The sequence below is a fragment of the Pempheris klunzingeri genome, chromosome 2 (genome assembly GCF_042242105.1).
Source record: "Pempheris klunzingeri isolate RE-2024b chromosome 2, fPemKlu1.hap1, whole genome shotgun sequence".
Taxonomy (NCBI): Eukaryota; Metazoa; Chordata; class Actinopteri; order Acropomatiformes; family Pempheridae; genus Pempheris; species Pempheris klunzingeri.
Window position 1 is genome coordinate 16,909,057 of NC_092013.1, and position 12,347 is coordinate 16,921,403.

A 12,347-nucleotide genomic window follows, 5' to 3' on the forward strand; every position below is an offset into this window, starting at 1 on the left:
TTTCAGCTGTTAAAATTGGAGTCATTACTAAACAAACGAGTCTGAATATAAACATGAATTGTGTAATAGGAAGTCTGTGTAACTCTGCTCTGGCATCTCTGTAAACTTCAGCCCTTCCCATTACCTTTAAAGGAGTGTGTACCCTGAACTAAATATGGACATGCACTTTCAGAGGATTTCAAAGAATGTCCCAGCCTCTCAGTCCACTTTGATGATGTGAGGCTCTTGCAGTTCATCACTGGTACCCCCTCACTGCAGGACCGTGAGTCCAGCCTCTTTGCACCAGGATTGATGCCTCTGGTGGCTTTTTGGTGAGCTTTTTGGGACGGGACAGCAGGACACCAGCGTTGGCATATGGGAATACTCAACTTCTCGCCATAGGAGAGAAATTACACAATAATCAGATTTTAAATAAAGGGATTTACTGTATCCACACCATCCAAAGAAACCAAATTTCCTTGTTCTTTGCGGGTGTAGCCTTTTATCCAGATTTTTTTGGCCACCATGTCCAGGAGAAAGGTTAGAGGCCTGACCCGTACGGGCCGTCAGGTCAGCGAGGACCCCGACCTGGACAACCTGCTGTCCACGCTCTCCCCTGAGGAGATGGAGGAGCTGGAGAAGGACATGATGAAAGTGCCAGACCTCAACCCAGAGGATGGGAAGGTCGTCGAACCAGCGGAGAGCCAATCCACACAGCCACCTACGAGCAACAATGTCCGGGACGCTAAACTGGACAGCAGACGGGAGAATGATCCTAAAGGGAGGCTCAGTCAGAGGGAACAGTCATTTGAGGTTTGTTGATCGTTAACTTGATTCCTTATCTGGTAAAGTGCCACGTTGTTTTGGAAGTGACTTAAAAGAATATCCATGAGTGTTTAAGTATCATCTGCATATTTTTAAGACCCATTCCTCTCCTAAGATGTTTGTATATAAGCAGTCTTTAATAAGAATGAGAACTTATAAAATCAAACAACAATGTATGCACTCACAACTGATGAATTACAGCATTATGTAACATCCACAGTCCCAGGGTTATTCTAATGATAGCCTTCAAGTGCTGTTCTGCTTGAAGCAAACCGCCAACTGGACCCCATGCACCCCGAGCCCATCAGCTCATAAATAGTGCAGAGTTGGCTTCTGCGCCAGGAAAAATATTGTTTTCCCCTCTGAGACTCGCTTACATCCATTTCACATTCTTAACAGTCTTCTCACAAACAGAGAGGCAGCCTCAGAAACAAACACACTGCACAGACCATTTCTTTTATTCCTGTGGCATGTTACAAAAGTTTTTTGAGCCCCCCTTGGTCGAGTTTCAGAGAAGAGTTCTTGCAGTTTGTGTGTTTAAAGGAGAGGCACTTCAGTCGATGGAGCGGCGGCCCTGTGGAGCTTCTTAATCCCGGCCTGATGGAATTCCTTGGTTGATTGCTCCTACGCTCACTGCCTTTTAAGGATACATCTGCCAGGGCCACGGCCTCACACAGCAAAACAGATGGAGGCTCACAAATCAAACACTTTGCAAGCTACTCGCTGCAAATGTAACCCTGCGCTGTAAAAAAAAAAATGGTTCCTTGTCCCTTTGCTGACTGTAAACACGCATGCCATATTGTGTCAGGGAGAGCGTGTGTTTACAGTGAGCAGATGGATGAGGAGCTGTTTGAGACAGTAAAGGAACACGGGATTTGCATGGGTATTTGTGCGATTAGGTGTTATTTCATACTGTACATGTTGTGCATTATACACTGGATTGCTGTAAGAACAAACTCTGTACTGTATAGCCAATACATTAATCAAATCATCTTCACATTTTGCAAAATGGCATCCTCTTTCAGTATCTGCTGTGATTCATTTTGGTTTTGACACACTTCTGCAGTATTAAACCCAGTATTTGTTTGGTTTTGGTATTGGTGTACATTTAGCTGCTCTACTTTTCTGGCATAACTGTAATATTTTCCACATCATACTCCTCATATTCGTCCTCCTGCAGGGTGAGTCAAAGAAGGAGAGCCGGAAGCAGGAGTATCTGAGGAAGATGGGCCTGAGCCAGGAGGGGAACGACGACATGAAAGTAGGATTACGAAGACAAGCTAGTGTGTCCAGTGAAAGAGATATTAAGGTGGACGACAGATACAGCAAAGGTCCCGACAGTTCGAAAGCAGAGCGAGGTCCGCTTTCCAGTAGGTACAGGAAGCAGGAAAGCAGAGAGAGTGACGTGAAAGAGGACACCAAAGAGAAACATGAGGACAATAAGGTGAGAGACAGAAGAGACAACAGAGAGAGCACGGGTAGCAAAACAAAGGACATGATCTCCAAGTTACAGGAAAAAAAGGACGACAGCAGGGAGAAGGAGAGGAAAGAAGACTGCAGGAGAAAAGATGACAGCAAAACCAAAGACATTATCTCAAAGCTGAGAGAAAAACAGGAAAAGGATGTGGGCAAAGAAAAGGAGAGAAGATCTGAGGGTTTCAGGACACAAGGACTTGTCTCCAAAATGTTGGAGAAGCAGAGCAAGGCACAAGAAAGCCAGGGTCCAGAGAGTAAACCCGAGGAGAAGAAGCCTAAAGCAGAGGAAAAAAAAGCTGAGGATAAAAGCAAGCCTGATGTCAAACTTGAGCGACAACCTTCTCAGAGGGGTGAGGTGCAGGTGAAACAGGACAAGGCCGAAAAAAGAACAGATAGAGAAGAGCTGGTGAACCACAGCGACCACGTGAAAGAGAAGGAGAAGAAGATTGGCACAGAGAGGAAAGCGGAAGAGAAAAATGAAAAGGAGGACAGCAAAGGTAAAGTAAAAAAAGCTGAGGGAACTGAGAAAGTTGGTAACTGTTTGGCAAAAAACAGCCCAAACAGCAAGGCGAAACAGGAAGAGGAGGAGGACGAAGACTCCAGCATGTTTGATGAGCTGATGGAGCAGGTTCGAAGCAACGACCCCTCCCTCACTGAGCTCAATGTCAACAACTCAGAGGTCATCAAGACGAAAACGCTCATCGAGTTCGCAGAGGCTTTGCACAACAACACCCACATTAAGACGTTTGCTTTGGCTAACTGCCGTGCCGATGACCACGTGGCTTACGCCATCGCAGGCACGCTACGCAGCAACAAGACCATCACCAGCATCAATCTCGACTCCAACCACCTCACTGGCAAGGGCATCCTGTCCCTTATCCAGGCGCTGCAACACAACGCCACACTGACCGAGCTCCGCTTCCAAAACCAGCGTCACATCTGTGGTGGGAAGACCGAGATGGAGATGACCAAGATCCTGAAAGAGAACACCACCCTGCTCAAACTGGGCTACCATTTTGAGTTAGCCGGACCCAGAATGACCACGACAAACATACTGAGTCGCAACATGGACCGACAGCGACAGAAGCGCCTGCAGGAGCAGAAGCAGGCCCAGGCCAACGGGGAGAAGAAGGGGACACTGGAGGTACCCAAGGCGGGCGGTGGAGGATCTCTGAGAAGCTCGCCCAAAGCGTCGCCCAAACCCTCTCCCATACCTTCGCCAATGCCATCCCCAAAACTGAACCCCAGAAGAGGAGCTGGAGGTCCGGCTCCGCCACCTCCTCCACCTCCTCCTGGGGGTGGGCCTCCACCTCCTCCGCCACCTATGCTGGATGTGGACTCCCTGAGGAACTCTCTGACCCCGGTGTCTCAGAGGAAGCTGGATGGAAAAAGCCCAAGTGGTAGTAAGAACTCAAGGGACCAACTGCTTGCCTCAATCAGAGGAAGCAACATGACACAACTCAAGAAGGTACGTGAGGTGGGTTTCTGGCTATGTTTGCTCTTGATGTACTCTCATGTACTCACATTTTATGTTTCCCCAAAGGTGCCGGTGCCAAAGTGGCTGCAGTAATGTTTCCTGTTGGGATATAAAGTGAGAAAGAAGAGAGAGGGAGAACAGACATCTCACCACAGGTTTTTCGTGAGATAAACTCAACATTCCCCCGGGATGCAGTCGAAGAACTGAGCTGCGGGACGGATGGAGAAAGTGAGACAGGAGATGCCCCCCGGTTGGATGACTAGCCCTCACTATGAGTTCTCCCCTCAAACACTGGACCAAAAGGACTCTGTGGAGAATGAGTGACGCAGGGCTCTCTATTAGCCGACTGCAGAGAGTGCCATGAGTTTTGTGGTTGTTTGTCTTCAGTTCATATTGATGCTTTGCTGATTATTTGCACTAGATAATATGAAGCTGATCATATAACATGTTGGCTTGTGTATGCATCTGAATGTGAGCGTGGTGGGAGTGTGCGATGAGCTTAATAAGAAGTTCAAATAACATAAATATAAAATTCTATTATACAAAAAGGTTTATCAGCTATATAGTGGACATTAATTTGACCATTTATTTATTTGTGGAGAGGGAATCCACCTTATTCTTGTAAGTTGTAAATCTGTTCAAACTGGGAATTCTGAAATGGCGGAAATATCAGGGAATTAACAAACATGGCGGCCTGACTTAAAATCTGGGTAAGAGAAAAAAAAAGGTCAAGGTGGTCTTTGATTGTGTCTCATTGCCAAATCTCAAGACATCTCAGGCAGGGTTTAGTGGATTGGACAGCAGCCCAGGAGAATCCTGGTGCATGACGAAAGCGTCTTAGCAAGGAAATAATTACATAATGCATTTTTATCAGGAAGTGCAAAAGCTGCCCTTCACTATCTGATGTTATATTTTGTACAGAATCATTCTAGCCTGGGTGTTTGAATACCTTACATAAATTGTAATGTAATACATCAACATGTCTTAACCTTAGGGGGAGTTGGAAAACCATTACTGGCTTATATCAACCCTCCTGCTGATTTATGACATACTTTAAACTGAATGTCATTTCTAAAAGGAATTCAATGTGATAAACAAACATCAGAGTGGCACTCACATGCGTACCGTGTACTGAGGGATTCTCTGTCGTATCTGATTACACGTGTCTTTCTTACAGAGCCTGTATGTCTTCAATAAAAGATTCTGGTATGTTTGCAATGGTGAGTGTGATGTTTTGCCTGGTTGATGCCATTAAGGACCATACATACAGTAAATGTACAAAGAAAGACAACTGACTTTTGCAGTATTTTTCACTGTATACTTTCTACTTCATACCTTGCTGTTGCTAAGATATGCACAACATCTGCAGAGCCATATATAGATATGTATCCACAGCCAACAACCAACCTGCAGCATAAATAACTACATTTAAAAGGACTTCAAGGAGTTCAATATGGCCGTTCATCTGCAACCAGATATCCAACTTGAACCACACTATAGGATCAGCCACACTTCTGTCACTCTTTATATTACATGTTTAAAGTTGTAGGGTCGTCTAGTGTCTAGCCACCATCACCCTGTGTGTTCAGAGGAGAAAAGGAGAACGGCAGCAGGACAGTTTATGTCTCCATCGCCCAGCCTCAGCCTCAGCCTCAGCCTCTGCATCCATGAAATGCCTATATTTGGGCATTTCTCAATGAAAGCTTGCTCTGCAATTCATTCCTTTCTCGTTCCTAATAATGGGCTGCAGGCCAGTGCTCTGTCTCTCGGCTGTAGCTGCTCCCCTGACCAGCAGCACAGATCTCAGATGAAGGAAAAAAGGGGAAAGAATGAAAATATTGAGATTATGGGTTGTTACAGCGCCAACCAAAAGGATCTAAGAAGAACTCATAAAATAACTCCACATTTCTTTTTTGGGGGTTTATATCAGACATGCAGTATACTGTAGTTTAGTTTGATCTAGTTAGCTATACATTTAGCTTCCTTCCTGTCTATAGCATGCGTGGAACTAATGCACTAAGAGGCCCCTACTGGCCCCTCTTTCCTGGAACAAATGAAACCAGGTTTGCTGCAATCTGATTCAAAATGAAGTATGAGAGGAATATGCAACATGTAAGCACTGTATCAGCCATTGTAAGTGCAAATGTCATCATCACAACAGCTGGTATCGTGCTTTTCCAAACAGAGTTACCATTGAACACACTTCCACTAACCAAAACAGTCGCAAAGTGGAAGGTCCCATTTGTTTATTGGCCCCTGGTAAACAGTCAGTAGACAACATGGACTGTAAACCACAGATGTACTGACAGCCACTGATGATGGTAAATAAACTACTACTGAGATGTATGGAGTCTCTGAGCTGCCCAAAAATGTTTTGACTCACATGACACCATAAAAAGCTATAATGTTGTACAATACTTGGGTAGATCTAATTACAGTAATCATTTTCCTACCACACTAGAACATTTCACTACCTCAAACTGACCTATTTTTCATGCAAGTGGCGAGCGCTTGAATTTACATGAAATGCTCCTTTAAGACACCACGTTGTGATGTTACGTCAGTTGTCGTTGCTGGGTGTTACGTCAGAGGGAACAGCGAAAGAACAAAATGGAGGAATATGCCAGAGAACCATGGTGAGTCTTAAAACCAAATAAAATACCCTTTTCAGCCTGTGTTTTACCAGTTCACCTCTATGCCTCTCTTTGACGTAACTACCACGTTAAGTGTGTATGATTATTTTTATTGTACGACATGTGGCTTAAACACAAAACATCTGAAATCTGGCTCTAGGTGTCTCGCGTTAGCAGAAATGCTAACTTTACATAGACCTGTACTGGCAGTGTGTACTTAGCTGTTGCTAAATCACGTTGCTAGTGACCTTGTCAGTTTACTCACCCACATGGCTTTAAATGTACTTCAACCAGTCCAGTCACTCAATCTGTACACGGTGATATGTGCCCCACGGTGAATGTCAACCGCTGCTGTGACCATTGCAGCTCTTCAGTAGGATTCAGGGCAGTTAAGGATGTTGCTTTAGCATATTGGAGAGCTAGCTCAGTTAGCCACCTGTGTGCTAACGTGATCTGTTGGGGGCAGCTTGAGGGATTGCACAAGAGCCGGCGAAGGTTAGACTGGTCAAATTTATTGGGAAAACGTGGTAACTGAAATGAATAGTGTCGATGTGTAGTTAAAATAATTTATTGAACCAATGTGCAGTTAGTGACATGTTTAGATTCATGGTATCATGCAGTGTGTCGGTCCAAGACCAGGTGTAGCTAACACCAGACGAAGAGGTACATGATGTTACAATCGGGCATTAAAAAGTAATTTCTGCACCGTTTTATGCAGCTAGCATGATATCTGTAACAAGTAGCTTTTCAAATTATGAAAGTGATTCAAATAATTTATAAAGGTAATGTGAGGATAACTACGTTTAGATTTCCAAGTCCCTGTTCAGTGGAGATGCCCCTAAAGTAAACAGTGAGGTCCGATATCTTTGATTTCATTTCACATATTTTGGGGTTGATAAAGATATACAGTAGATGTATATGATCTGACGATGATCGCATGCAATTGTAATGTTGACCAAAATGAACAATACGAGTAAAATGTAGTTTTCCTGTTCTGAAGGATTTATAATCATATTAACAATAAATAGACAGGTTTGTTCCTCTACACGCTTGCACCCTCGGCTTCCAATCCATACCCAGAGGGTCTGTCAAGACTGAAATTTGCAATCAGATCTCAGAGATCATGATATTTGCATGTGGAAATGTAACTTATGCATCTAATGTATATTTTGTTGACCTTCGCTAATGGCTGCCTATGTTTTTAGCCCCTGGAGGATCGTGGACGACTGTGGGGGAGCCTTCACCATGGGGGCTATTGGAGGAGGCATATTCCAGGCAGTAAAAGGGTTCAGAAATGCACCTTCAGTAAGTTTTGTCCTGTAGCTTAACACTGTTCGTTGCTGTATTGCCTCAGTCAAATACTACAATTATGACTTCCTTATGCAAATCATATAGAAACATGGTTTGACTCCAGCTTAGAGCTGCATTGTACTATGTGTTGTTAGATGATTAAAGGCACAGTCAGGTCTCCCTAAAAATGGATTGTCAGCAGTATTGATATGATCACATTTACATGATTTTAACAGTGCACTAAATAATCAATGGCCTTTATCAACCTCTGTTGTCATCCAAAGCAGAGACAATATGAAGCACACTACTGTGCTTAATGTTAAAAAAGACAACGGCACTAGGAGCATCTAACCATTTTTGCTTTGTCAAAGATGAGGGTCTAATCAAGTATCTCAATTAAGAATATATGTACAATTTGGACAGTAGGTTAAGGTGCACAGCATAGTTTTGTATACCAAACTAAAGAAAAAATGACTTCTACAAGAGATTTCAATACATTTCGTGCTTGCTGTGGTTGTTACAATCTCAACTGCAGATGTGTCACGATCCAGCACAGCCACGCACATGGATATCATCATGTTACAGCAGTCAATGTTTGGCTTAAGCAATGTTTGGCTTTTAAACTAATGTAAGTGGAATATACAGCACAAAACTGTAATAGTGTGGCATCTTCTCAGTAATTTCTGTAACACTACAAGGAAACTTGATTGTTCCATGTCTTAAATTGTCATAATGTGCAATTTGGGCATTTTGACTCCATCATGTACCTTTGCTTTCTTGTAGGGGATGAGCCACAGAATGAAAGGTAGCTTGACTGCCATAAAGACCAGAGCCCCACAGCTTGGAGGTAAGAATAACTGAATATACATATTATCTGCCTTTAAGTGATACTTTAACTTTGGTATAAAATACTTTGTCTCTGTTGACTGCAAAGGTCATTATTTTCTCATTTGCAAAGAATAGGGGCTGTGGTCAGCTTGGTACCGTGCTAACATTACCAACAATGTTTACAATTCAAATTTTTAGTAAGTTAAGACAGGAAAAAAGTATGAAAATATCTATAGAAACATCTTACACCACTGCTGCAGGCTTTTCTGTTCTTCCACTGTCTCTCTATACCACTAAATATACTGCTTTGTAGCTGCTCTTTAACCTCAGACATGAGCTATAAGGACATTCTGCTGTGAAAACTAGAGATGTCTTGAATTAATGTTAAGGATCAGTATCGGGGCAGGCAAGGCATATTTTAATATGGACAATAGTTAGGGGAACCTAAAGCCGATCAATATCCTCTCCTTTGTTTATCATCCTCTGTGTTTTGTTCACCTCAGCCTGCTCATGGTGCAGCGTTGCTCTCCGTTACCACAGGCGGCTCTAAAGTGTGAACATTTCTCTGCATATTCAAGAGAAAACTGTAGTGTGTCAATGTGAAAGCACAGAGTTTTCCTTCAGTTACAACAACTCCAGCAGAGTGATACCTCTTCTCTCTGGCCGTCTCATTTTCTCATGATTATTCATTCATGTGTCAAAAATGTAAGCTTGATATATTTGAACCAGGTCTTCCAGTATTCAAATCAAGTAGTAAAAATGTCACTATATTTCAGTATGTCAGAAACATATCTAGTCAACATTGAAGTAAATCGAAGTATTGGATATTGTATCGGCAGATACCCAACGTTAATGTGCTCAGTCTGGATCCTTATTGAAAAACCAATGGAAACCCACTGTGATCAGCATAGTAGACACGAATGCTAGCTGACTATTCTTCATGTAGGAGGAAACAACACATACGGCCCCTGTTCAAGCCTACAGTTTGAGTATTTGATACTAAAGAAATACATTGTGGGTCAGATACAACTTAAAGTGATGTGTGCCAAGTATATCTTAACTGTTTTGTGTTGAACTTGAACCTGAACCTGAATTTTTTTTTTTGTGGCTGCAGGAAGTTTTGCAGTATGGGGAGGCCTCTTCTCCATGATCGACTGTGGTTTAGTAAAAGTACGAGGGAAGGAGGATCCCTGGAACTCAATTACAAGCGGGGCCATGACAGGAGCAATCCTCGCTGCAAGAAGTGAGTGTGCTGAAAGGAAGCAGGGTGTTAATGCATAGTTATTATTTGTGCCTCATACAAAAGGCAAACATGACTTTTAGACTTTAGACTTCTTTATTTTATCCCCCATAGGGGGAAATTTTCTTGTTACAGCAGCAACAATATAAACAGGGACAGTGAAAGAAAACAAAGCAATAGAAAAGACAAAAAATAGCAAATATAAATATAAATATAGATATAAATATATGGATTGTGATGAAATGAAATAAATATTTACACCATAGGATATTTACACTGTAGACAGGAATGGAATGACATGGATACATGTCGTTATTGTACACTGAACTTTTTTCAGAATCACTGTGACTGGTCACAACCCTTCAGCATCACTAGACGTGTCCTTAGATTTTCTTATGGGCTACATGGCTGCAGTTTAGTTTGTCAGCCTGTAGTCTCTGTGATCTCTCTGTGAAAACATACCTTTTTTTCTGTAGACACCAGTGAAGGTGTCCTAACTAGACGTGGTCCTGACTGGCAACACTGACTAAAGAATTAATGAAATTGTTTGAGTTTGGCTTGTGCCATATATTTACACTGGAAACGAGTAGGATAACCTCCCCGAATTAGAGGAGCTGTAGTTGTTGAGCCTGTGCTGCATGTGAGGTCACACGTCCACATTTATTCATTTGAACTCATTTATAATTAGACCTGCACACCTATTGTCCACCCACACAGGTGCTTTCACTTGTTTGCCCGATTAGACCTCTTCTCTGCTGTACAGATCAGGCTCGACTCACATCTGTTTCACTGTCCTGTTCATTTCGTTGCATTTACCATGGTGGGAAAGCATACACCATACTAGTGCATGGGCTACAGAGACATCGGGTAATTCCCAGCAAGGCTCCACCTATAACTTAAACCCAAACTCAGGTTTAACTAGGCAGAATAAGTGAAAACACTAAGTTGTGTTAACGTCATAAATTTCCTTAAGTTTTTACATTTAAAAACGAGGTGATGAAAATTGAACGTTCGCCTGTTTAATCTATTTCTAATGTGAAATGTGGAGACTAATGTACTGTGTGCATGTAATTTGTTAACATGCCCTGTTCCTCTGTAGATGGACCAGTAGCCATGGTGGGCTCTGCAGCGATGGGAGGTATCCTGCTGGCGTTGATAGAGGGCGCTGGCATTTTGCTTACTAGGTTTGCCTCTTCACAGTTCCCAACTGGTGAGTAATACTTCTGATACTGAGTGTTTGTGCCTTTGAATGAGATGTAAAGGATATTGCATGAACACTTTGTTGATTTCTTATGTTATAAATCTTCGTTCTTTACACCAGCTGCTGTTATCTCAGTCTGAAGTTTTTACCTTTTCTCCCTCCCTCCCTCCCTCCCTCCCTCCAGGGCCCCAGTTTGCAGAGGAACCTGCGCCTGCTCCCATGCCCACTCCTTCCTTTGGAGACTACAGGCAATACCAGTGAGAGGACTCCCCACTTCATATCCACTAGGCCTTTTTGAATTCCTTGCTGAAGTTACAAAGAAGAAATGGAGATGTAAAATACCACACGTCAAAACAGTAGCGCCCCACTTTATGGACCGTTTCAGAGGAGTCAAGGACAAAACACATCTTCATTTTCCTTCTTTCAAGAGCCATGTACAGATCTGCCTTTTGCCATTCTCAGCCTTGTCATGTGCATCTGTTTCCCCTAACATTGGTTAAATACAGACATGTGGTGAGTCTTGTTTGACGTTTGCGTTTTGTGGGGGACGAGGTGTGTTTCTTCTGTTTTGTTCATGTACAGTATGTACCGCATGTAGTCAAACAAGTGGGAGGTCAAGACTTACGAACTCTGGATAGTGTTGAATTTAGCACAAACACCTCACAGATGGAACGTCATGAGTTATATATAAGTATGTGTATATACAGTAAAGGCTTTCTGCTTGTATTCACTTCCATTAGTCTTCATTTGCCTTAAAAAATCTCCTGCTTGTGCTGGCCACCGACATTTGGCTGGCCTTTTTTATTTGATTTTGTTCAGTGTTATGAAGGCAAACACCTATCAAATACAATGCTATTCCTGGGATATTAGTTTGTTTTAAAGTGATTTATTTATTTTAGATTGTAAAGAGTTGTACCAGATTGTTCTATTTTATGTGACAGTGCTTTTACATTCAACACAAAGGTGTGGGAAAGACTGCTGGTGACAGAGGATGGCATGGGCAGGAAAAATTAATGGAGAAACTCAAGCAAGGGATTGATGCATTCTGTATTAAATCTGTATGACAGATTGTACTATGGTACAATAAAGAAATAAGTTGTCACGTGTGTCTGTTGGAGTCTTATGGATAGATTATGCCTGTGGAATATGTAGACTATAACTAAAAATAACTATATATGGATGGATGGATGGATAGATTTATACATATATGTTTTATTTTTGTTAATGTACAACTACCACTGACCCTACTCTATGCTGCCCTGGGCAGGGTTGCCCGTTCCCCACTAGAGGGTAGTCCTCGCAAACATTTCCAGATCACTGTTGCTCTTTTTTTCTGCCTTGCCAAATTTGTCTATCAGACTCTTTTAGGATGTGTTTATAAAAGAAACACAAGGGAGC

At 42.5% G+C, this 12,347-nt stretch overlaps 2 protein-coding genes across 2 annotated transcripts; both read left to right on the forward strand.

Annotated features, from left to right (window-relative positions):
• The first annotated feature begins 226 nt into the window (after window positions 1-226).
• Window positions 227-4,971, forward strand: lmod1b (leiomodin 1b (smooth muscle)). The gene is made up of 3 exons (XM_070845393.1): window positions 227-792; window positions 1,985-3,748; window positions 3,824-4,971. The coding sequence occupies exons 1-3, from the start codon at window positions 505-507 to the stop codon at window positions 3,848-3,850; spliced, it is 2,079 nt and encodes a 692-aa protein (XP_070701494.1). The 5' UTR covers window positions 227-504; the 3' UTR covers window positions 3,851-4,971.
• A 1,367-nt stretch (window positions 4,972-6,338) lies between these two features.
• timm17a (translocase of inner mitochondrial membrane 17 homolog A (yeast)) lies at window positions 6,339-12,051 on the forward strand. Its single transcript, XM_070842638.1, has 6 exons — window positions 6,339-6,393; window positions 7,596-7,695; window positions 8,464-8,527; window positions 9,623-9,751; window positions 10,848-10,958; window positions 11,134-12,051. The coding sequence occupies exons 1-6, from the start codon at window positions 6,368-6,370 to the stop codon at window positions 11,208-11,210; spliced, it is 507 nt and encodes a 168-aa protein (XP_070698739.1). The 5' UTR covers window positions 6,339-6,367; the 3' UTR covers window positions 11,211-12,051.
• Window positions 12,052-12,347: the final 296 nt, after the last annotated feature.